The 26,580-nt window shown below is 44.3% G+C and overlaps 1 protein-coding gene across 1 annotated transcript in view; it reads right to left on the bottom strand.

Annotated features, from left to right (window-relative positions):
- Positions 1 to 14,415: 14,415 nt before the first annotated feature.
- kti12 (KTI12 chromatin associated homolog) overlaps positions 14,416 to 26,580 on the bottom strand; it is a 41,875-nt gene continuing 29,710 nt past the window's right edge. The window contains exons 4-9 of the mRNA XM_072553173.1: positions 26,195 to 26,250; positions 23,172 to 23,251; positions 20,300 to 20,459; positions 17,285 to 17,347; positions 15,594 to 15,662; positions 14,416 to 14,621 (exon numbers count right to left, since the gene is read on the bottom strand). Of these exons, the coding sequence (XP_072409274.1) occupies positions 14,478 to 14,621; positions 15,594 to 15,662; positions 17,285 to 17,347; positions 20,300 to 20,459; positions 23,172 to 23,251; positions 26,195 to 26,250 (572 nt within the window). The 3' untranslated portion in view covers positions 14,416 to 14,477. The remainder of the gene's footprint in view (positions 14,622 to 15,593; positions 15,663 to 17,284; positions 17,348 to 20,299; positions 20,460 to 23,171; positions 23,252 to 26,194; positions 26,251 to 26,580) is intronic.

Here is a 26,580-nt window from a genome sequence, read left to right as displayed (position 1 = left end):
TGGTGGAAATGGTGATTAATGTGTCCTTGGATGTGGATGTTGGTAGGATGGTAGGTAAGGACAAAGGGAACCCTATCACTGCTGCAAGAGGGAAGAGAGGGGGAGGGCTAATGTGCAGAAGATGGGTCAGACCTGGTCGAGGGTCCTGTCGACAACAGTACTGAGGAATCCTTGTTTGAGGAAGGAGGTGGACACTTTGGACTCTTCCCTTGTCGAACTTGACATCATCAGAACAAATGCGACGGAGACAGAGGAACTGAGAGAATAGAATGGCGTCTTTACAGGAAGCAGGGTGCGAGGATGTATAGTCCAGGCAACTGTGGGAGCCGGTGGGTTTACAGTGGGCATTGGTGGCCAGCCTATCCCCAGGAATGGAAACAGACGGGAATGGAAAGGAGGAGTCAGAGATAGACCAGGTGATGGTGAGAGCGGGGTGGAAACTGGAAGCAAAATTGAAAATCTTTTCCAATTACGGAAGCAGCACTGATGATATATCATCGACATACTGGAGGGAGAGTTGTAGGTGAGGGCCGGAGTAGGACTGAAACAAGGAACGTTCCACGTATTCCACAAAGAGACTGGCATTGCTGGATCCCATGTGGGTGCCCATGGCCACCCCTCTGACCTGAGGAAAGTGAGAGGTGTTAAAAGAGAAAAGTTATTCAGGGTGAGAATGAGCTCAGTCAGGAGGAGGGTGGTGGCGATGGATGGGGATAGTTCAGACCTCTGCTCCAGGAAGAAGCAGAGAGTCCGGAGACCATCCTGGTTGGAGATGAGTGTGTAAAGGGATTGCACATCCATGGGAAAGAGGAGGTGGCTGGAGCCTGCAAACTGGAAATTCCGAAACTGACGTAATGTGTAGAACAAACAGAAACAATAGGCCTGCCCTGTCAATCCTGTTTGTGGGTTTTGAGAAGGAGATAGAAGCAAGCTGTGTATGGGGTTGGGACACTATGAACTTTGTCCTTTAAAGCTTTATCCTTTTGATTAAACACAAACCACTTTGGCCAAAGAATTTTCTTTTCAGAAAGCCAATCTCTCCAGACAAATCAGTTACTTTCCTCTGTTCCTGAAGAGTAAGTGTGTACTTTGGGACAATGATAGATTTAAGCACTTGTACTTCATACATTTTAACTAAATATTAACTCTTCATCGAATCAGGTTTATTTTAATAATAAACATGGTCGACAGATCTTGTTTAAAATCCGAACTTGATAAGGTAGTAATGGTGATCTTGGTAACTGTCGGTCTTGGATTCGGGACGAAAAACGTATTCCTCTTTAAACCAGAATTTTCTTTAAAAACTAAACTGAAAAGCAGAGAGAAGTGTTTTATAAGCTGTTTATTTTCTTTCCCACATTGGATGAGGTTTTAAACAATGGCTGCTCACACCCTGTGGTGTCAGCTGAAGTCTATCTTGGGACAATTACCTCTGAAAGTGCAGAGCAATTGTCTAAAGTGTGAGGAAATAATAACTCCCAAACAAACACTGCTGCTTCTGAAAGGCTCAGATCGCACGCAATTCCTGTCAGTCCCAGGAGGCAATGACACTGATGGAGATTAAATGAACCATCAGATTGTGTTGAGCAGTCCCAGTAACAGAGCCGGGCTGTCTGACATGTCTGTCACCTATAAAGATGATAAAGTGCAAGACTGAAATAGACCATCCCAGGAGACGTGGCTGGACAGCGGGAGGCAGAAGCTCCCGAGAATCTCAGAATCACAAAAGCAGAGTTACTGGAGTTGACACGCCAATAGAGACAGCCAAACAAACTGACACTTAGACCATGAACAGCACAGAGGGAGAAGGAAACTAAAAAATCCAGTATCCCTTCAGAGGCACTTCACGCAAACAACTTCAACAGCAAAGAACTGTACAGTAAAGGAACAGGCCCTTCGGCGCACTCAATGCCTTTCTAAATGAAACCTTATTCCTCTACGGGCATTGTATCCCTCTATTCCCAGCCTGTTTAGATATCTGTTAAGATGCCTCTTAAATGTATCTGCCTCTACCACCACCTCTGGCAGCCCATCACTCATGAAGTCAGAGAGTCATACAGCAGGGAAACAGACCCTTCAGTCCAACTTGTCTGTGCTGACCAGACATCCCAATCTGGCCCGGTCCCATTTGCCAGCATTCGGCCTCCACCTCGCAGCTCGTTCCATACGCACGCCACCCACTGTGTGAAAATGTTACCCCCCAGGTCCTTTTTAAATAAAAGCATAAGACAGGAGCAGAAATGAGGCCATTCACCCCCTCCAGTCTGCTCCGTCATTCAATCATCGCTGATAAGTCTCTCAACCCCATAACCCTTGGTTGCCTCAACAATCAAGAACCTATCTATCTCAGTATCAAATATACTCAATGACCTGGCCCCCACAACCTTCTGTGACAATGACTGAAGAGGTTTCTCCTTATCTCTGTTCTAAAAAGCCTTCCCTTTCTAAAAAGCTAAAAAGCTGTGCCCCCGGGTCCTAGTCTTCCCTACCAATGGAAACATCTCCCCCACATTAGATGGCTCAGTGGTTAGCACTGTTGCCTCATAGTACCAGGGACCCAGGTTCAATTCCAGCCTCGGGCGACTGTCTGTATAGAGTTTGCACATTCTCCCCATGTTTGGGTGTGTTTCCTCCCCCAGTCCAAAGATGTACAGGTTAGGTGAATTGGCCATGCTAAATTACCCATAGTGTACAAGGATGTGTTGGTTAGGTGCATTAGTCAGGGGAAATGTAGAATAATAGGGTAGGGGAATGGGAATGGATCTGGGTGGGTTACTCTTCAGAGGGTTGGTGTGGACTTGTTGGGCCGAAGGGCCTGTTTCCACACTGTAGAGATTCGATTCTATGATAGGTTCCTTCTAAACCCCATCTAGCATAGACCCATAGTCCTCAAACGTTCCTCATATGTTAAGCTTTTCATTCCTGGGACCATTCTAGTGAGCCTCCTCTGAATCCGCTCCGGGGCCAGGACATCCTTCTAGAGATATGGGGCTCAAAACTGCATACAATCCTGCAAATGTGGACTAACCAGAGCCTTATAGTCTGAGAAGTATATCCCTGTTTTTATATTCAAGTCCTCTCAAAATAATGTCATCGTTAGATTTGCCTTCCTAACTACTGACTCAACCTGCAAGTTTACTTTGAGAAAATCCTGGACTAGAACTCCCAAGTCTCTTTGCACTTCAGAATTCTGAATTTTCTCGCCATTTAGAAAATAGTCCATGCCTCTATTCTTCCTACCTCTCACTTTCCCATGTTGCCCTCCATCTGCCACTTCTTTGCCCACTCTCCTAACCTGCCCAAATCCTTCTGCAGCCTCCCCGCCTCCTCAATGCTACCTGCCCCTCCACCTATCTTTGTATCATCTGCAAACTTAGTCAGAATGCCCTCAGTTCCTTCATCTAGATCGTTACTGTATGAAGTGAAAAGTTGTGGTCCCAGCACTGAGCCTTGCCGAACACCACTTGTCACCGGCTGCCATCCTGAGAAGGACCCTTTTATCCCCACTCTCTGCTTTCTGCCAGACAGACAAGCTTCTATCCATGCTAGCACCTTGCACCTAACACCATAGGCCCGAACCTTACTCAGTAACCTCCTGTGCGGTATCTTGTCAAAGGCTTTCGTGAAGTCCAGGTAGATAACATCCATTGGTTCTCCCTGGTCTAACCTGCTCGTTATTCCTCAAAGAAATCTAGCTGACTTTTCAGGCATGACCTCCCCTTGATGAAACCATGCTGACTTTACCCAATTTTACCATACACTTCCAACTATTCAGAAATCATGTCCTTCACAGGATCTTACCCACGACTGAGGTTAGGCTAATCGGTCTGTAGTTTTTTGCCTTATTCCCTTTTGAAACAGAGGTGTCACGTTAGCAACTTTCCAGTCCTCTGGAGCCCTCCCTGATTCTAGCAATTTCTGAAAGATCACCTCTAACGCCTCCACTATCTCTTCAGCTATCTCCCTTAGAATTCTGAGTGATTACTGAACCAGGTGATTTATCCACCTTCAGGTCATTCAGTTTTTCCAGCACCTTCTCCTTGCTGATGGCTACCATACTCAGCTCTGCCCCCTCACTCACTTGAATTTTTGGGGATATAACTTGTATCTTCCACTGCGAAGACTGATGTGAAGTAATTACTCAGTTCCTCAGCCATTTCCTTGTTCCCCACTACTATCTATCCAGTGTTATTTTCCAGCAGCCACTTTTGCCTCTCGTTTGCCCTTTATGTATCTGAAGAAACTTTTACAATCTTCCTTTATATTACTGGCTAGCTTACCCTCATATTTAATCTTCTCCCTCCTTATTTTTTTTTGTTGCCCTCTGTTGGTCTTTGTAAATTTCCCAATCCTCTGGCTTCCCACTGCCCTTCGCCACATTATATGCTTTCTCTTTTGCTTTTATGTTATCCCTGACTTCTCTAGTCAGCCATGGTTGCCTCATCCTCCCTGTACCATGCATCTTTTTTTCCTCAGGATGAATCTCTGCTATGTTTCCTGAATTACTCCCAGAAACTCCTGCCTTTGCCGTTCCACGGTCTTTCCTGCTCGGCTCTTCCCCCAGTCAATTCTACCCAGCTCCTCCCTCATGCCTCTGTAGTTCAAAGTTTGGGAGAAGATTTGTAGCTTGGGTGCTCGTTGTTGTGGTTCTGTTCGCCGAGCTGGGAATTTGTCTTGCAAATGTTTCGTCCTCTGTCTAGGTGACATCCTCAGTGCTTGGAAGCCTCCTGTGAAGTGCTTCTGTGCTGTTTTCTCTGGCATTTATAGTGGCCTGTCTCTGCCGCTTCCGGTTGTCAGTTTGAGCTGTCCGCTGTAGTGGCCGGTATATTGGGTCCAGGTCGATGTGTTTGTTGATTGAGTCTGTGGATGAGTGCCATGCCTCTAGGAATTCCCTGGCTGTTCTCTGTTTGGCTTGCCCTATAATGGTAGTGTTGTCCCAGTCGAATTCATGTTGCTTGTCTGGTGTAATAATTAAAAACACAGAAATAGAGAACACACACCAGATCATCAACGCCACACTCACAGGAATCCGATTCACTAGAGAGGAAGAAAAGGACAACCAACTCCCATTCCTAGACGTGATGGTACAGAGAACACCGAACGGAGAATTCACCACAAAGGTTTACAGGAAAGCCACACACACAGACCAAGTCCTAAACTATGAAAGCAACCACCCCAACACACACAAACAAAGTTGCATCAAGACACTATTCAAAAGGGCCACAACACACTGCAGCACACCAGAACTGCAAAAAGAGGAAGAGAGACACCTATACAAGGTATTCGCCAAAAACTGATACCCTCGCAATTTCATCAACAGATGCCTAAGGGAAAGACAACGGAATGAGGACATGCCGCAACCCAAAGGACTAGCCACACTACCATACATCAGGAGCATTTCCAAACTGACAGTCAGACTACTGCGACCACTAGGACTCATAACAGCACACAAACTAACAGCCACTCTCAGACAACTCACCAGAACGAAGGACCCGATACCCAACATGAGCAAAACCAATGTAGTGTACAAAATCCCATGCAAGGACTGCACAAAACACTACATAGGACAAACAGGAAGACAGCTAACGATCCGTATCCATGAACACCAACTAGCCACGAAACCACACGATCAGTTATCCTTAGTAGCCACACACACAGATGACAAGCAACATGAATTCGACAGGGACAACACTACCATTGTGGTGCAAGCCAAACAGAGAACAGCCAGGGAATTCCTAGAGGCATGGCACTCATCCACAGACTCTATCAACAACAAACACATCGACCTGGACCCAATATACCGGCCACTACAGTGGACAGCTCGAACTGACAACCGGAAGCGGCAGAGACAGGCCACTATAAATGCCAGAGGAAACAGCACAGAAGCGCTTCACAGGAGGCTCCCAAGCACTGAGGATGTCACCTAGACAGGGGACGAAACGTTTGCAAGACAAATTCTCAGCTCGGTGAACAGAACCACAACAGCCTCTGTAGTTGCTTTTATTCAGCTGCAATATTGTTACTCTGATTCTATCTTCTCCCTCTCAAATGGCAGAACAAATTCAATCATGTTATGATCACTGCCTCCTAAGGGTTCCTTCACCGTAAACTCCTGTGTGAAGGCACAACACTAAATCCAGTATTGCTTTTTGTTCCCTAGCGGGCTCCACCAAAAGCTGCTCCAAAAAGCCATCTCATAGACATCCCACAAATTCCTTTTCTTATGAACTACCACTAACCTGATTTTCCCACTCCACTTGCATATTGAAAGTGGAGTGATCACTGTAACTTTCCCTTCTCATCTTAAACCTATGTCCTCTACTTTTGAACTCCCCCATCCTTGAATACATTGGATGGATCTTGCAGTGCAGCATTATGGGTGGAGCTCAAGAGTAGGAAAGGTGAAATAACCATGTTGGGAGTTTTCTATAGACCTCACAACAGCCTATGGGAGACAGGGGAGCAGATATATAGTCAGATTCTGTAAAGATGTGAAAAAAGCAGGGTAGTTGTAGTGGGTGACTTCAACTTTCCTCTTCTTGACTGGGAGTTGCTTAGAGCCAGGGGCTGATATGAATGGCAATTTGTTAGGTATGTCCAGGAGCACTTTTTAAGACAGTACGTTGATAACCCAACCAGAGAGGAGGCCATACTAGACTTGTTATTAGGGAATGAGCCAGGACAGGTGATCGATGTTTCAGTAGGAAAGCATTTTGGACTTAGTGAACATAACTCCATACGATTTTGAGCAGTCATGCAGTAGCCCTTGGGTGAGGGCGCTTAATTGGGCAAGGGCCAATTACACCCAAATTAGACAGGAACTGGGGAATGTGGATTGGGCACAGTTATTTGAGAGCAAATCTACATCTGGCATGTGGAAGGCTTTTAAAGACCAGTTGATTGAAGTGCAGTACTTGCATGTCCCAGCAAAACAAGAGTAGGAATGGCAGGATTCAGGAATGGTGGATGACAAGGGAAGTTGTAAGCTTAGTCAAAAGGGAAAAGGAAGCATACAATAGGTTTGGGCAGCTACAAACGGATGAAGCCTTTGAGTAGAGAAATTAGGAAGGAACTTAAAAAAGGAATTAGGAAGACTAACAGGGGCCATGAAATGTCTTTAGCAAATTAGGTCAAGGCTTTTAATGCATCGTTTAGAAGAATAAGGGTAGCAATGGAAAGAGTAGGCCCACTCAAGGACAAAGGAGGAAAGTTATGCATGGAGCCACAGGAAGTGGAGAGATCCTTAATGAGTACTTTGTATCGCTATTCACCGAGGAAAAGGACATGACTGAGGTGGAGGTCAGGGATGAATGTGTGAATACTCTAGACAACATCAATATATTTAAGGAGGAAGTTTTGGCTATTCGAAACTGCGTTAAAGTAGACAAGTCCCCAGGGGCACATGGGATCTATCCGAGGTTACTGTGAAAGGGCAGGAATAGCTGGGGCTTTAGTAGATACCTTCACATCCTCTTTGACCACAGGTGAGATTGCAGAGGGCTGGAGATTAGCCGATGCTGTTCTCTTGTTAAAGGAAGGAAGTCAGAAAAATTCAGAACATTATAGGCCAGCGAGCCTGATGTCTGTGGTAGGGAAGCTCTTGGAGAAGGTACTGAAGGACAAGATATATGCATACTTGGAAGAAAATGGTCATGTCTCACCAACCTGATTGAATTTTTGTTTTGAAAAGGTGACAAAGATAACTGATGAGGGAAGGGCTGTGGTTGTGGGTTATCTGATCTTTAGTAAGGCATTTGATAAAATCCCACATGACAGATTGGCACAAAAACAAAAATCACATGGGATTCAGGGTAGGCTGGCTGGATGGATCCAAAACTGGCTTGGTCATAGAAGACAGAGGTTAATGGTGGAAGGATGTTTTTCAGAATGGAGACCGGTAACTATTGGTCTTCCATAGGGATCAGTCTTCGGTTCTCTGTTGTTTGTAGTATAGATAAATGATCTGGGGGGAAAAGAAATGGGTGGTCTGATTAATACATTTGCAGGTGACACAAAAGTTGGTGGAGTTGCTGATAGTGTTGACGATTGTGATACAACAGGATGCAGACAGATTGGTGACTTGGGCACAGAAATGGCCGATGGAGTTTGATTGAGACAAATGCAAAGCAATGCATTTTTGAGGATCAAATTTAGGAGTGAATCACACTGTAAACAGCAGAACCATTAGGAACATGAACATATAGACGGATCTGGGCGTGCAAGTCCACAGTTCCCTAAAAGAGGCAACACAGGTGGGCAACGTGATTAAGGCGGTATAGCACATGCTTGTCTTCATCAGCCAGGACGTGGAGTACAAGGATTGGCAAACCATTTTGCAGCAAAAAAAAAAACACCCTTGCAAGGTCACATTTGGAATACTGTGCGCAGTTTTGGTCACCACACTACCAGAAAGACATGGAAGCTTTGGAGAGAGTGCAGAGAAGGTTCACCAGAATGTTGCCTGGTGTCAAGGGCATTGGCTATGGGGAAAGGTTAAAAAGACTAGGATTGTTTTCATGGAAAGACAAAAAAAAACTGCAGATGCTGGAATCCAAAGTTGACAGGCAAGGAGGCTGTAAGAACACAGCAAGCCAGGCAGCATCAGGAGGTGGAGAAGTCGATGTTTCAGGTGTAACCCTTCTACTGGACAGGGATGGGGAGGGGGGGTTGATTGTAAAGGGAACTGCAGATAAAGGGGGTGGAGGGGGAAGGGTAGTGAATGGGGCCAGGTGAAGACAGGTAGAAGGTATGACCTGGTTGGTCATACCTATTCTTTCCAAACTCAACCCAACCATCCCCAATAATGGCATAACTTAAATAACGGACTTAGCCAGTAGAGGTTAGCACTGAAGTTCTTTAGAGGTTATGATCTGGTAGAGTCAATGATAGGAATGAATCCAGCTGGTGACAGGGAGGATTGGAAGGAGTGGAAGGAGTGGGGAGGGGCTGGGAAGGGAGGTTATTTGAAATTAGAGAATTTGGCCTTCTCCATTGCCACAATGAACCACATCGCAAATTGGAGGAACACCACCTCATATTTCGCCTGGGCAGCCTACAGGCTGGAGGACTCAACATAGAGTTCTCCAATTTCAAATATCCTCCCGTCTCATCCCCGACTCCCTTCCCAGCCCCTCCCTTCCACCAACTGGATTCATTCCTCCAGTTGACCAACCAGGTCATACCCTCTACCTATCTTCACCTATCCCCACTTCACCCCCCAGTCCCCTTTATCTGCAGCTTTCCCCCCCCCCTCCCACACCCACCCCCAGTCCTGAAGGGTTACACCCAAAATGTTAATGTCTCCACTTCCTGATGGTGCCTGCCTTGCTGTGTTCTTCCAGCCTCCTGCCTGTCTGCACTGGAAGGACAGCAGCTGAGAGGAGACCTGATAGAGATCTACAAAATAATGATATAGATAGGGTGGATAGTCAGAGGCTTTTTCCCAGGGGGATTACAAACAGGGGCAAAGGATGAAAGTGACAGGGGTAACGTTGAGGGGAGATGTGCAAATTAAGTTTTTCTACACAGAGTGGTACAAGCCTGGAATGCACTGCCAAAGACATGGTGGAAGTAGATACATTGGTGACATTAAAGAGGCATCTGGGTGGTTACATGAATAGAGGGAATAGAGATTGAAGAAGGACAGGTGGTTTGTTTTTTTAGTTTAGTTAGGGCATAATGATTGGTACAGACCTGAAGGGCCGATTGGCTTTTTCCTGTTCTGTAAATCTTTGTTCTTTTGTTTGAAAAGGACTTTGGCTATTCACCCCATGTCTCTTTGTTCAGCAACACTCCCCAGGGCCCTACCATTAACTGCCCTGGTTTGCCTTACCAAGGATCGTTCCACATGTCCTATAAAAAGGCAGCATACAGTCTAACTGGGACTGCATGTCTCTCTACAGGGTATGCGGAACAATCCTTGTTCCAGTCTTACATTGGCCCCTCCCACAACTTAGGTCATTACATCAACTACTGCTTTGGTGCCCTTTCATGCTCCTGCCAGGTCCTTGAGAATAATTTTGCCTCCATTTTCCATCCCTCTATAACTTCAACGTTTTTCAAAATACCCAACGCTTTTTTTAATATTGCCATGCCCTAGAATACCAACAATGTACGTAGATTACTCTGATCTTAGAGTCGGAGAAAAGGTTGGCACAACATCGAGGGCCGAAGGGCCTGTACTGGTCCATGTTCTATACCCCTCTCTCGACTCTTATTCCACCATATCCATCCCTTTGTGAACATTGATGGAAAGTATTTAGGGACCTCAACTACATCCTCTGGCTCCATGTATAAATTCCCTATGTGCTAGAGTGGACCTACCCTTTCCCTAGCTACCCTCTTGCTCCCAATAGGTTTAAAACATTTGGGATTTTCCTTAATCCTATTTGCTAAGGTTATTTCATGGCCCCTTTATACATTGTTTAAGTTCTTTTCTTTTCTTTTATTCTTCCAGGGCTCCATCTTCAGTTCCCCAAACCTTACACTTGCTTCATTTTACTTTCTGGCTAAGTTTACAATTTCTCATCATCTAAGGTTCCTGAATCTTGCCATCCTTACCCTTCATTTTCATAGGAACATGGCAGTCCTGCACTCTAACCAACCAGTCCTTTAACAGGGTCCCACATGACAGATATGAATGTCCCCTTAAACAGCCGTTCCCAATCTACATTACCCAGTTCCTGCCTAATATAGTCGTGGCTTGTCTTCCACCAGTTTAGTATTTTCACCCCAAAACAACTTTTATTCCTAAAGTAATGCTAAACTTATGGAATTGTGGTCACTGTTTTTGAAATGCTCCTCCACTGAAACTTTGATCACCTGACTGGGCTTATTTCCTCATCCCAGATCTAGAATGGCCCCTTCCCAAACTGGACTATTTACATTTTGCTTCCAATAAAAAATACCTCTCCTGGACACATCTAACAAACTCATCCCGTCCAAGCACTTGGCAATAAGGGAGTCCCAGTCAGTATACGAGATGTGGCCTGACGTGGGCTCAGTGCTGACTATCAGTCTCGAGGGGACACCTTGCTGATCCCACCATGGCTCAGCACTTAAACTGTAATGTTTGAACTTCCAGATTTATTTCTTTATTTTCTACTTATAACTAAAAGTCTGCAATGTGTAACTTTTAAACTTATTTTATATGTTTTATGCTATAATTACTGCAATGTTTAATTTTTAACTTACCTTTCTACGTTGTCAGAATCATTGGCGACCTTTAAGCGGCATTTGGATAGGTACATGGATGGGTGCTTAATTTAGGTTAGAAGTTCGGCACATCGTGGGCCGAAGGGCCTGTTCTGTGCTGTATTGTTCTATGTTCTATGTTGTTCCTAAGATTCTGTACCTAGATATTTGTACCAGAAATGGCACCTGGTGTAACGACATTATACATTTTCCACTGCACTTCCGTACTGGAGACAATAAAATCAAAATCCAGTTCAAATCACCCACTGCAACAACTCTGCTGTTTTCACATTTTTCCATGATCTGCCCACACCTGTTTCCTCTATCTCTCACTGGCTGTTGGGGGACCTGTAGTAAAATCCCTAACTGATTGTACTTTTCCTATGAGCTCTACCCATATGATCTTGCTGGATGAACCCTTCGAGGTGTCCTCCTTTGTACAGTTGTGATATTCTCCCTAACGAGTAACAACTCCCTCACACCTTTTACATTCCTATCTCGCCTGAAATATCAAACTGCCGGTCTTTTGTCTCTCACAACCAAGTGTCTGCAATAGCTACAATATCATAGTTTTGTGTACTAATCCAACCTCTAAGTTCATCTGCTTTTGATCCTTGAGGAGAGGTTGAGCCTATAATCACTGGAGCTTAGACGAATGAAAAAGTGAACTTGTCAAAACACACAAGATTGTAAGGGGACTTCGGAGGATAGATGCAGGAAGGTCTTTTCCCTGTAGTGGGAGAGTCTGGGGCCAGAGGATATAATCTCAGAATAATAACTCATTTAAGACAAATGGAGGAATCGTGTTCTCTCAGAGGCTAGTGACCCTGTGGAATTCTTTACTGTAGAGGGCGGTCAGGCTGGGTCTTAGTATATTCAAGGCCAAGGTAGACAGGTTTTTGAATCAGTGTGGGAATGAGCTATTTGAAAAGTGGAGTGGAGGATTATCAGATCAGCCAAGTTCTCTAAATAGCAGAACAGATGGACTGAATGGCCTGCTCCCATGTCTTACGGTGTTTATCAAAACATTAACAGTCTCTCTCTACAAAGATACTGCCAGAGCTGCTTAGTTTCTCCAGCATTGTTTTTATTTCTTCACCCTCCAGTAACTTGCCTTGCAAAAGTCTTCTTACTAAAGTAGGTAAAAACAATGACTGCAGATGCTGGAAACCAGATTCTGGATTAATGGCTGGAAGAGCACAGCAGTTCAGGCAGCATCCAAGGAGCTTCGAAATCGACGTTTCGGGCAAGAGCCCTTCATCAGGAATAAAGGCAGTGAGCCTGAAGCGTGGAGAGATAAGCTAGAGGAAGGTGGGGGTGGGGAGAGAGTAGCATAGAGTACAATGGGTGAGTGGGGGAGGGGATGAAGGTGATAGGTCAGGGAGGAGAGGGTGGAGTGGATAGGTGGAAAAGGAGATAGGCAGGTCGGACAAGTCCGGACAAGTCATGGGGACAGAGCTGAGCTGAAAGTTTAGAACTAGGGTGAAGTAGGGGAAGGGGAAATGAGGAAACTGTTGAAGTCAACATTGATGCCCTGGGGTTGAAGTGTTCCGAGGTGGAAGATGAGGCGTTCTTCCTCCAGGCATCTGGTGGTGAGGGAGCAGCGGTGAAGGAGGCCCAGGACCTCCATGTCCTCGGCAGAGTGGGAGGGGGAGTTGAAATGTTGGGCCACAGGGCGGTGTGGTTGATTGGTGCGGGTGTCTCGGAGATGTTCCCTAAAGCGCTCTGCTAGGAGGCGCCCAGTCTCCCCAATGTAGAGGAGACTGCATCGGGAGCAATGGATACAATAAATGATATTAGTGGACGTGCAAGTAAAACTTTGATGGATGTGAAAGGCTCCTTTAGGGCCTTGGATAGAGGTGAGGGAGGAGGTGTGGGCACAGGTTTTACTGTTCCTGCGGTGGCAGGGGAAAGTGCCAGGATTGGAGGGTGGATTGTAGGGGGGCGTGGACCAGACCAGGTAGTCACGGAGGGAATGGTCTTTGCAGAAGGCAGAAAGGGATGGGGAGGGAAATATATCCCTGGTGGTGGGGTCTGTTTGGAGGTGGCGGAAATGTCGGTGGGTGATTTGGTTTATGCGAAGGTTGGTAGGGTGGAAGGTGAACACCAGGGGCGTTCTGTCCCTTGTTACAGTTGGAGGGGTGGGGTCTGAGGGTGGAGGTGCGGGATGTAGACGAGATGCATTGGAGGGCATCTTTAATCACGTGGGAAGGGAAATTGGGGTCTCTAAAGAAGGAGGCCATCTGGTGTGTTCTGTGGTGGAACTGGTCCTCCTGGGAGCAGATCCAGCGGAGGCGGAGGAATTGGAAATACGGGATGGCATTTTTGCAAGAGGTAGGGTGGGAAGAGGTGTAATCCAGGTAGCTGTGGGAGACGGTGGGTTTGTAAAAAATGTCAATATCAAGTCAGTCATCATTAATGGAGATGGAGAGGTCCAGGAAGGGGATGAAGGTGACAGAGATGGTCCAGGTAAATTTAAGGTCAGGGTGGAATGTGTTGGTGAAGTTGATGAATTGCTCAACCTCCTCGCAGGAGCACGAAGTGGCGCCAATGCAGTCATCAATTTAGCAGAGGAAGAGGTGGGGAGTGGTACCGGTGTAATTACGGAAGATCAACTGCTCTACGTAGCCAACAAAGAGACAGGCATAGCTGGGGCCCATACGTGTGCCCATGGCTACCCCTTTGGTCTGGAGGAAATGGGAGGATTCAAAGGAGAAATTGTTAAGGGTGAGGACCAGTTCGGCCAAACGAATGAGAGTGTCGGTGGAAGGGTACTGTTGGGGACGTCTGGAGAGGAAAAGACGGAGGGCTTGGAGGCCCTGGTCATGGCGGATGGAGTTGTAGAGGGATTGGATATCCATGGTGAAGATGAGGCGTTGGGGGCCGGGGAAACGGAAGTCTTGGAGGAGGTGGAGGGTTTGGGTGGTGTCTCGAACGTATGTGGGGAGTTCTTGGACAAGGGAGGATAGGACAGTGTCGAGGTAGGTAGAGATTAGTTCAGTGGGACAGGAGCATGCTGAGACAATGGGACGGCCAGGGTGGTCAGGCTTGTGGATCTTGGGAAGGAGGTAGAACCGGGCAGTGCGGGGTTCCCGGACTATGAGGTTGGAAGCTGTGGGTGGGAGATCTCCTGAGGTGACGAGGTTCTGTGTGGTCTGGGAGATTATGCCCTGGTTTTAAGTATCAATATTTTCAACTGGACAGGCAAACAAGAAAATGATCTTGGTCTAAAAACACTTTAATATAATTCAAGAAATCCATGTCACAATCTGCCACTTTGCTCGCTAGTGTAGGCTGTGGTTAATGTACTGCACAAACATGTTCGCTATCTGTCCGATATTCTCTGTTGGGTGCATCTTGGTGTAACTGATGAACTGCCGCCTCAGTTTACGAAGTTCAGCCATTTGCAGGCTTCGTGTTAGCTCAATGTGCCATCAAGATTAAGGAAAGAAATCATTTCATTGAATAACCTGCTCCACCAAACAACATTTGAAGCTTTTGGCAATTGTTATAGTGTCACAATTTGGGAAAATGCAAATATCTGTTGACTCAGAAGTAAATAATATTTGCACTTCTGTCATGCCTTTGGACAACTGTTACAGACTTTGTGGACAGTGGAAACATGTGAAGTGCAGCTTTCCCATTCCTCTCCGAATAGTGACAGAAGAACTTTTACATCCACCCCAGGAAATCAGACAAACCCCCTGTTTAAAGGTATCGGTACTGCACTAGAGGAGGCAGCTATGCAGACCTAGTCTTACCAACCCCAGTCCTCAACTTAATCTTAAGCCCAAAAAGGGCTCCCATGACAGAGTGGTAGTATCCATATCTCTGGGCAAGGCAGCCCACATTCAAGCCCCACCAGCTTCAAGGCTTTGCCATAACACATCTGAACAAGCTGATGAAAATATCTAAATCTGGTGAATTTTCTGCTGCAACACTTCCATTGTAGTATGACATCTCACCTAAAGTGCTGCTCCCAGAGCTGAAAGCTAATATCCCACTCACAGCTGAGAAAGAATGTCACACAACAGAACCCTTGAGATAATGGCGAGACTCCATTAGCTCTCTGAATGTTTTTTGTGTCTCTGTCTGGAGGCTTTTAGTGACTTCTGTATCTGGCACCTAAATGTCTCAGCTCCTGACAGCCCCCAGCTCCTCAGCCTTCAGAGGATGTGATCTGTTCTGCCAAAAGCCAACACAGATGACCTCACAGTTCACACAATGAACTCTATCAAACAGTTTTCTTCCCACTCAATCAAGTGTTAGCGAGATGCTGTACTCAAGCCCCTCGAGTGTAGCTTCAGCACACACCTTCTGACTCAGAGGCGAGTGCACTACCATTACAAAAGGATCTAAAATGATATTTTTAAAATTTAAAAGCATTTTATAAAGGATATCTTCACATTGGCTCCAGGCACCGTTATCAGGTCTCCAGGTACACTCGTCTTCTGTGTGTTTAATATGGTCTAAAAGTTTAAAGGAACAACATTTCAAAATGCATATTTTGACAATTAACATCACAAAGTGAAGCAACAATGGTGTGCAAAGGGAAGACAGTGTAAACAGGGCATAGTGGATTAGGTTCTGACCCATTAACGTGGCCTGTATTTAAACCCAGCTCCCACTCTGTCCATTAGCTGGAAAGATCCTGTACAAAGGTAGTTTGGGTCATCTCTCAACCACTTTTATGGGATGTGTTTTCTCTGCACAAAACTGGCCCAAAAATTTGTCTCTAAATTCCCACCTTGCTCAGGCAGGCCTTTGGACAACAGCGACAGGAAAGAAGGTCCAGGGAAGTGGGTTAATGGGAATAACATCTTGGTACATGAGGAGGCAGTATTGTGAAGGTGTGGGATTCAGGTTGACAGCATGAATATTCGTCCTACTCCTAGCTCGTATACCAAGAGGAGACAGACAGGAGGAGGAGGAGGACACCATGAAAGGAAAAGTTTGATTATCCTTTTCCCACCCAATTTGAGCACAAGAAAAGCAAAGTACTGAGAGGGCTGATAGCAATGATGGGTGACAATAATGCACTGTCACCTCAATCAGCCAAAACTCCCTCAGTTACAAGGTGGAAACAGTTTCGATCCAGCTCCCCAGTGAGGCACTGAATCAGTATCCACCCAGAATGGCTAGTGAGAGAAATGGAAGCAAGTGATTCATAAACTTAATAAATGATGGATAGGTTCTAAACGATGACTGATATGCAACATTATCTGCCTGAGGTTTACTGAAAATAACTCTTTAAATATGTATTTAAAAAACCCTTTCTTGTGACCACTGGACATCAAAGCACTTAATGTATGAAATGCAATGATTGGTGTAATGTAGGAAATACAGTAGCTAATTCATGCACAGCAAGCTCCCAAAACCAGCACTGTGATAACCTGTTTTTGTGACATTGGTTCAAGGTTAAATAGGGGCCAGGATAGAGTCTGCAAAATAACAATGGAATGTTTAACATCCACTGTGAGGACCAGTTTAAGGTCTCTGTAAAAGGCAGCAACTCAATCAGTGCAGCACAGAGAGACAGCGTTCAGTTTTGTGCTCAAAGTCTGAGGTGCAACTCTACCTTGAAGGCGGCCGACTCAGGTAAAAGAATATGACCTTCTGAAGACAGCTCAATGTGTTTCAGAGTAAACAACACTTTTTTAAAAATGTTTGTTTTTAAATTATTTGATTCAAATGGGAGTTGCTGGCAAGAGGATCATTAGCTGCCCGTTGTTAATTGCCTTTGAATGGAGTAGTTTGCTGGGCCATTTCAGAGTGCAGTTCAGAGTCAGCCATATTGCTGTAGGTCCAGAGTCACATATCGGGCAGACTAGGTAAGGATGGCAGATTCCCTCCCAAAGGAAATTAGTGAACCAGATGAGATTGTGTGTCAATTAATAAAAGTTTATTACTAAGCTATCTGTAGAACTAGCTTTCAATTCCAGATTTTAAAAAAGTCATCGAATTTAAACTCCACCAGCTGCCATTGTCCTCAGCATTACTGGAGCAGCGACATTACTATTACCCTACTGTCTCTCCCTGAGGGATTAATTTTCCACCCAACACGAACAATTCCTCCCAAAACAAAACTCACCGTGACCATCTCCTGTGTAACTCGATCCAACTCATACATGAAGTTTGTCGAGGAAAGTGGTTGCTGAAAATGAACATTAAAAGGATAAACATTAATTGCGGCTTAATTATTGGAACTAAAGAACAGAAAGACAACAATCGCACATGCCCTACCTAGTGCCTCTAGCCCACGCCTGATGATCTGTAAAAGGCCAACACTTCACACAATTCATGGGATTTAACTTTTAAGGGAGGCTGTTCAGTCCATTGAGCCCAGCTCTTTAAAAGGAGCTTTTCAGTTAATTCTACACACTGTTCAGTCCCTTATCCAGCATGCACTCAAGTTCCTTTTGAAATTTTCTGTTAAAACCTGCTTTCAGCATTATTCTAGATGATAAACCCATGGGTGAAAAAACCCTCATTTTCCCCCTGACCAGTTATCTTAAATCTGGATCCTCTGGTTACCAGCCTTCCTGCTAATCAGATCAGCTTTTCTTCATTAATTCGATCAAAACTCCTCAAATCATACAGCACGGAAACAGACCCCTCGGTCCAACCTGTGCATGCCAGCCAGTTTCTAAAATGAACGTGTCCCATAGCCCTCTAAACCTTTCCGATTCATGTCCCTGTCCAAATGTGTTTTAAATGTTGTAACTGTACCTGCATCTACCACTTCCTCTGGCAGTTTATTCCACACACTAACCAACCTCGGAGAAAAAGCTGCTGCTCAGGTCCCTTTTAAAATCTTCCTTCTCTCCCCTTAACGATATGCTCCCCCTGTTTTGAAATCCCCCATCCTAGGGAAAAGATCATTGCTATTCACCTTATCTTTGCCCTTTAGGATTTTACAAACCTCTATAAAAGGTCACCCCACAACCTCCTATGCTCCAGTGAAAAGAGTCCCAGCCTCTCCTTCTAACTCAAACCCTCCAGTCCCAGCAACATTCTGGCCAATCTTGCAGGGCAATGAGCACTGTACACAATACTCAAAAAGTGGCCTCACATGACATCTGAATGCCTGTACTCAGTGGTCTCAGTAATGAGTATACTAAACGCTGCCTAAATGACCTGGTCTACCTGTGATGCAACTTTCATCTGTGCTTCAACAAATTCCAATTTAAAAACAAACTTTAAACCAATTCACAAGCAATATGCTAGATTGAGGCATTTAGGAGGGCACTGGATGATTATTTGAATGAAAATAGTTTGCAAGGATGTGTGGAGAAAACGGAGGATTGACACTAGGTAATGATGTTGATTTGATGAGCTGCTGCAGGCATGATGGGTCCAATGGTTGTCTTCTGGTGATTCAACCTTTAATGAACATAGAGTCAGAGATATACAGCATGGAAACAGACCCCTTGGTCCAACTCGTCCAGGGCAACCAGACACCCCAAATTAATCTAATCCCATTTGCCAGCACTTGGCCCATGTCCTCTAAACCCTTTCTATTCATATACCCATCCAGCTGCATTTTAAATGTTGTAATTGTACCAGTCTCCACCACTTCCTCTGGCAGCTCATTCCATATACACACCACCGTCTGTGAGAAAAAGTTACCCCTTAGGTCCTTTTTAAATCTTTCCCCTCTTACTTTAAACCTATAACCTCTAGCTTTGGACTCATCCCTCGCACCCCCCCCCCAAAAAAGGCAGCACCTCACATTTATCTAAATTAAATTCAATCTACCACTCCTTGGCCTATCTGATCTAGATCCCGTTGTACTCAGAGGTAACTTCCTTCGCTGTCCACTTCACCACCAATTTTGATGTCATGTGCAAACTTACTAACTATACCCATGTTCACATCCAAATCATTTATACAATTGACGAAAAGCAGTGAACCCAGCATCGATCCTTGTGCAGCATCACTATTCACAGGCTTCCAATCTGAAAAGCAACCCTCCACCATCACCCTCTGTCTCCTAACTTCAAGCCAGTTCTGTATCCAAACGGCTAGTTCTGCCTGTATTCTATGTGATCTAACCTTGTAAACCAGTCTACCATGTATAACCTTGTCAAATGCCAAAGTCAGAATATCTGCAGGTTTGTCCCTGCCCTGGTGCTCAGTTATCTGCTGACAACAATTGCCAGGATATTTCCTTCTGTAAAGGGTATTGGGAACAGAAGAAATTGGATCAGGAGGTAGCCAGTTAGATCCTCAAACCCTCTCTGCCATTCAACTAAGCCATGGGTGGCCTTCTACCTCAACACCACCATGTACTTAGATATCTTTAATATCTAGAAATGTAGAAATGTATTAATCTTCGAAAAGCATGGCCTTTTTTCCGATAATCGATGATAGTTCTTTGAAATGGAGACAGAGACCTGGTAACCACGTCCTAGCAACAATTGAAGGAGAAATCTGGGGTAAGAAGAGGGAGAAAAATTTTAAAATCCAGGTATAAAAACAACGTTGAGTCATGGAACGAGGGAGGCTTGAAGAAAGCCAGGAGTAGAGGCTGTTCTACTATAACAGGATAGCTTCTTCCCTCTGCTACCCTGCACTATTGAAAATCGTGCTATGGAAAAGCCACTATATAAAATTGCACTGCACAAGATCACGAAAGAAAATCACTATACCCATTCAGTAGAAAATTTGCGTTATCCAAACACCGTTCACAGTTTGTCAAATCGCATTACAGCCAATTGTGTGAACGAAACGCATTATACCAGAGTGACCTGTATGATGACGACAACAATCCCACAGGCCACAGTGACAAAAACAAATGAGGATTCTGAAAGAGACAACACAAAACCACAAGCCTTCAACTGCTCTTTGAATTCTACGCTCAGTACTAATAGAATCCAACTTCCACCAGATGATGTGGTGGATTTTGACCTTGTGCCCTCAGCATTAGCTATAACCCCTGGAATAATAGTCCAGTGACACTACCACTCTACCATCACCTCCCCCTTGCTGACTTGACTCACAGCAGTGCCCTGGATTTGTCTCTCTAATTCCTGGATCAACCAGGCCATACTAGATTACTAGCAATTCTAAACACATACAGGCACCGCTCGCTGTCCTCACTCACGTTCAGTGTTGACTGGTTGGGTGGTGGGGCTTTCCTATGGAAGACTGCATCATATATCGCTTCAAAGGGGAGGGCATCGTCTTTCTGGATGGTGAACAATGGACTATCCCACCGGTTCCGGGAATCTGGGGCCTCAAATCGCATCACCAGCTCATCGAAACTTAAGGAATTGCAAAGCAGAGAAAGAGAAGAGAATTGTAATAACCAACTCAAAAAGGTTTAGAGAGCAAACAGTGCGTGGACTGGGAGGGCTTTACAGAACAATGTAACACTGAATTCATACGGCACCTTCCATAAACTAGTAACATGTCACCAAACATACTTAGACAATGGCCCATATTAGAACGAGAAAAACTTTGACTATAGGGCAGTTTGTGATATCCAGTGTTCACATGAAGAGCCCATTAAGTTCTTTTGTATAGCTACCGTTATAATAGCACAAAAGAACGGCAGATGCTGGAAATCCGAAACAAAAACTAAAATTGCTGGAGAAACTCAGCAGGTCTGCAACATGCGTAGAGGAAAAGCGGAGTTAATGTTACAAGTCCAGTGACAAAAAAAAAAGGTCACTGGACTCTAATGTTAATTCTAGTTACTGGTTGAAATGCTGTAATGTATAAAATGCGGCAGCCAATTTATGTAATCAGACTTCCCACAATTATAATGACCAGATAAGTATTTCTTCCCCCACATGTGGATCCAGGCATAAATACTGACCGCGACACAGAAGATACTCCTCGTATTTTCTTCAAAGTAACGTCAAGAAATGTTTGCACCCGTCAGACAGAGCAGGGTCAGAGGACATTAAACATTAACGGTGATTTTCTCTCCACAGATGCTGAGATTATCCAGCACTTTGTTTCAAATTCCCAGCATCTGGAGTTTTTTATTTTTGCGAGACCATGCAGCATGCCTTCCACTGGGACTCAGACAGCCCATGCAACTACAAAGCAAACAAAGAACGACATGGAAGGGGACACTGTATAAACTAAAAGTCAAAATGGCTGGGAAACAAGATTTTGAAACAAAAACTGAAATTGCTGGAGAACCTCTGTCCATCTGACAGCATTTGTAGCGAGAAAACAGAGTTAACGTTTTGCATTCAGTGACCCTTCTTGTGAAGGGGACACCTGTACAGCATAAACACTAGCTTGGCTGAATGGTCTGTTTCTGTGCTGTTAGTCCTACGATCCCATGACTGGTCAGCATAAAATGGAGGACATTAAATATCTGAATTCATCTTTAATTTCTAAAGAACTACGTGGACTACAACTAATGGGTTATGAAAATCCACAATTTATACCAGGTTTCGAACCCCTTATTCATTAACTTATGGATTGGACTTTTGATTCTAATGGAGAGGAGTAGAGGGTGTGTTGCTGGAAATGCACAGGTCAGGCAGCATTCGAACAGGAGAATCGATGTTTCAGATTCCTGATTAAGGGCTCCGGCCTGAGATGTCGATTCTCCTGTTGCTCGGATGCTGCCTGATCTGCTGTCCTTTTCCAGCAACACACTCTCACAACTCTGATCTCCAGCAGCTGCAGACCTCACTTTCCTCTAATGGAGAGAAGTTACAGATTCAGGCCACACCATTCAGGTAGGCTTTGGGTAGCAGAAAAAGACTGTGTACACATCAGATAACCAGAAGCAATAACTATTCACCAAGGATCACAATGTCAGCATTTCTAGCAAGTTACCAAGAAAGCAAATGCAAGTTGTGAATGGTGCTGAACATTGGACAATCATCAGCAAATATCCCCACTCTGACCTTATGGTGGAGGGAAATTCATTGATTAAGCAGCTGAAGGTGGTTGGGCCTAAGATACTACCCTGAGGAACTCCTGCAGAGATTCTTGGAGCTGAGATGACTGACCTCCAACTACCATGAACGCCTTCCTATGTGTCAGATACGATTCTGACCATTGGAGAGTTTGTCCCCAATACCCTGGAAAACTGGAATCAATGGGTTTCTTGATGCCACACTCAGTCAAATGTAGCCTTGATGTTAATGCTGTCACACACACCTCACTTCTGTCCATGTCTGAACAAAAGCTGTAATTTAGGTCAGGAGCTGAGTGGCCTTTGCAGAACCCAAGAGCATCACTGAGCAAGTGCTACTTGATAGCACTGGTGATCACTTTATTGATGATTGAGGGTAGACTGATGGGACAGTAATTGCCTGCTTTGGACTTGTCCTGCTTTTTATGTACAGGATATACCTGGGCAATTTTCCACTGAAGCCAGTGCTGAACTAGAACATACTGGCTCGGGGAGCAGCAAGTTCTGGAGCACAAGTCATCAGTACTATTGCCAGAATGTTGTCAAGACCTGTAGCCTTTGCAGTATCCAGTGTTTTCAACTGTTTCTTGACATCACATGAAGTGAATCGAATTGGCTGAAGTCTGCTATCTGTAATGCTGGAGACCACTCTCTTGCCAGAAAGCAGTGGGAAATGGGTCATTTCAGATTTTTAAGGCAGAGTTAGATTGATTCTTAATTGACAAGGAAATTGGAATTGCAGCACAATCAGATAAGCTATGATATTAAAGAATGACAGAGAAGGCCGAGGGGAACAAATAGGCTACTCACACTCACAATTCATGTGTTCGCATGTTACTTAGAACAGTTATGATTCTAACAAACATGCTCACCGAAGAACCATCTAAACGATAACCTCAGATTTACTTGTGACCTCAAGATGGTTAAGATAATGACACCGATCTAGCACTGCATGAGGCAAGAGTGACACCAAGTCAAATAGTGGCTTCCCAGCTGAGACCAATGCACTGGTCCAGCTGTTGGATGTCACCAGATTGGACAAACATTGCTTTTACACTGAACAGGACAACGACAGCGGTAGCAAGCTCACATTTCCTGGGAGTATTGCTCCTCTGGCTCTCTGTTCTGGTTCCACAACGAACAGACATCGACAGCAGTGTCACAGTGAATCTAGAAACAAAAATAAAAAATCCAATCTTATCCTCAACAGGAAATAGGCTTCACTAACAAAAGTACAGTACTCCAGATGCTGAAATTCTAAAATTAAAAAGAACATGCCAGAAACACCCTGGTCAGAAGTTCTGTGGGAAGTTAAGACAGTTAACATTTCAGATTGATGACATTTTATTGGAATCGGGAAAAAGTTATGGATGGAACAGATTTTAAAGAGAGAGACAGGAGAACAGGGGAAGGGATGAAAGGAGCAAAAGATCAGTAATAGGTGAAAATGTGGGGATAGTAAATGACAAAAGGATGATTTGCAAAGTGAATGTGGTGATAATGGGAAAACTAAAAGTTTGGGTTTACACAGGTATAAATGGAATGGCAGAATCAGGATTAACACCTGCTACCTGGAAAAGTGGGGCAAGAATTTGGAATCCAAATAAACTGAATTCAGTTATTAATCCAGAAGGAGGTCGAGAGCAGAATCAAAAAAACAAGATGGGGTTCCTTCAGCTTACCCTATTCTAATGAACATCTGCAAGGAAGTTATAAGATAGGAGGGCTGCTTTCTAGATATTGCTCATGAAGCTGTCTTCATGAAATTAGGAGGCCAAACTTTGGCGAATTTCCCCATTCAGTTCGATCACTCGTGTCAATGCTCCTTTCCACTCTGATCTTTCTGTCACTTAGACAGACAAGAGCAGCAGGCACATGAAACATTACCACCTGCAACACAAGTATCTTTTTTTAAAAAATGCACTATTATCCAAAGGGAGTGTTTGGGGCCCTGGACAGTGAGAACAGAGGAGATAAAAGGGTAGATGCAATATTTCTTGGGCATTGTGGGTTCGTTAAAACAAATGGAAGTCAGTCATTCATGGGATGAGAGTGTTGCAGTACGGCCCAACCCCAATTGTCCTATAGAAGGGAATCGCAGGCCACCTTCTTGAATCAAGATTACAGCAGTGCTGGAAAAGCACAACAGGTCCGGCAGCATCAGAGGAGCAGGAAAAAAAAACATTTCGGGCAGGAACCCTTCATCAGGAATGCTGATGAAGGGCTCCTGCCCAAAACGTCGATTCTCCTGCTCCTCGGATGCTGCCTGAGCTGCTGTAATCTTGACTCTAATCTCCAGCATCTGCAATCCTCACTTTCACCACTTTTTTGAATCGTTGCAGTCTGCAATGTAAGTATTTAAATAGTGCTGATAGGAAGGAAATTCCAGGCTTTTCATCCAGTAACAGTGAAGGAATTTGATATGTTTCAAAGAGCATAACTGGCTGCAAAGCTAGTGGTGAAAAGCACAATTGCAAACTTTTTTTAATATTTAAAAAAGCATCATATTTTGCACATCAAGTGTTTGCTCCCATTTCTCTTCTCCGTAATCACTGGGGTATTGTTCTTCCAGTGCCTGTTTCTATAACTTCACCCAGTGGCCAGGAGATAGTCTAGAAGGACAGGGTCAGGAGAACATTGTCCCTCAGCAGCATTTTGGCTCAGCTCAAGCCCTTCATCTGAATTGCAAGGATATGGTTTCAATGGAGACTCAGCCAATCTGAGAAACACCCTAGGGCAGTAGAAGGAAGACTTCAAGAAAGTTGGAATGGGGCAATGTCCCCCGCAATTTTTCTTTGTTGTGCATTGACTATTTATTACTTAAGAGTCCCATTACAATTGCTGTATGGAGAGACATAAAAAGGAAAACTGATTGCACGCAATGTGTGCATTGAGCTGAAGATTCTGTGCCACTGGCTGTGCGACTGCTCAGGGACAACAGTGGCTGTGGTCAGAGAGGTAATGTTTCAAATGAATGACTGACATTGAACATCACCGTCACACCACCTCACCCACCCTCCTTTAGGTTAGAAAAAGCTAAGACAGACACAATTAACTCTCTCTGAAATATGGAGGAGCTCGCCTGATGTTCATCAAAAGCCAGCGTCTGCTGTTTGTGGGACCTTGCTATGTACAACTTGGCTGCCATGTGTGTCTGTAGAACAGTGATGGCTAAATTCTGTTGCTTGGTGATAGAGAATTTGAGTATTGCTTATAAAAGGAAAAACAAAAAGTTGCCAGAATTTTCCCAACTCATACTCTCACATTCACAAGAACACCAAATGTCAAAAGGTGCAACAGATGAGGAAAACAAAACTGCCAATTGATCAGTGAGCTACCAGGGAGAACACATAACGGAGCTACTGTCCTTCACACTTTCGTTCAATTCAAAATGGAGCACAATGCATGTACAATTTCTTTTCCCTGCAGAGATTGTTGTGTGTCTTAATTTAAGTTCTCTCAAGTGTAATCAAGTTTGAATTAAACAAAAGCCTGGAGAAAATTAAATATAGGCAAGGTGCTATGGAGTTAATAAAGAGAAAGAAACTCACTGCTCATGAAACACTGATGCTCACATCTTGTGGATGGCAATGGCTCGAAATAAATTTAAAAATTCTTTCTACATGGGGATTTTACTCGAAAGGAGGAGGATGAGGAGACAAAAAGGATCTTTTTAAATTATAAAAAGCAACAATTCCTAAAGGGATTTTATTCAAAGTATTAGTCATTCCATTTACAAAATATTGTGAAGATACATCAGAAAACATAAGTGAATACAATTAGTTCCAATTGACATTTTCCAGTACAATTTGCTCAGTTCAAAAAAAAAGTGTGGGTGGGAAGACGGACAATAATTCGAGGGTCTTGTATTCTGAAGGACAGTTACACCCAAAAGGTTAACTTCTCCACCTCCTGATGCTGCCTGACTTGCTGTGTTCTTCCAGCCTCCTGCCTGTCGGCTTTGGATTCCAGCATCTGCAGTTTTTTTTTTGTCTAGATCCTTGGATTCTACCAGGCTGGAATTAGCAGCTGTACAATAAATTCATTTTCATATTGTATATATCCATCAATACCTTTCACACGAGTTCCCAAAAAAAATTAATGACCCCTTACCAGACAGTGTGGAGTCTGAGCATGCTTTACCAGGCAGAAAAGTTCATATCTGTAGCCTATATTTAAGAAGAACAACAGTCACAGAGATGCATATCATTGGAACAAAATTAGGCACTGTGAGTCAATATTTTCACTTCTTCAGAAGAAATGTTACATGCAAAGTCACTTTGGTCTGGACTTTTGTTTGACAGATCCCATTATCATCTCAGCTGCTAATTTACCACTGGCTCTCTCTGTCTGTCTGACTCAACAGTTCAGACAAATTTAATTGGCGGCTTCAACACACACATTCTTTGGATGTTGCCCTTAGCTCTACAACCCCCTCACTACCCCCACTGTACCCAGTTGAAGAGTCTTCTCCTTGTATCAATGGCCACTGGGCCCAG

The sequence above is a fragment of the Chiloscyllium punctatum genome, chromosome 33, assembly GCF_047496795.1.
Source record: "Chiloscyllium punctatum isolate Juve2018m chromosome 33, sChiPun1.3, whole genome shotgun sequence".
Classification (NCBI taxonomy): Eukaryota; Metazoa; Chordata; class Chondrichthyes; order Orectolobiformes; family Hemiscylliidae; genus Chiloscyllium; species Chiloscyllium punctatum.
This window is presented reverse-complemented; position numbering and strand designations above follow the sequence as displayed.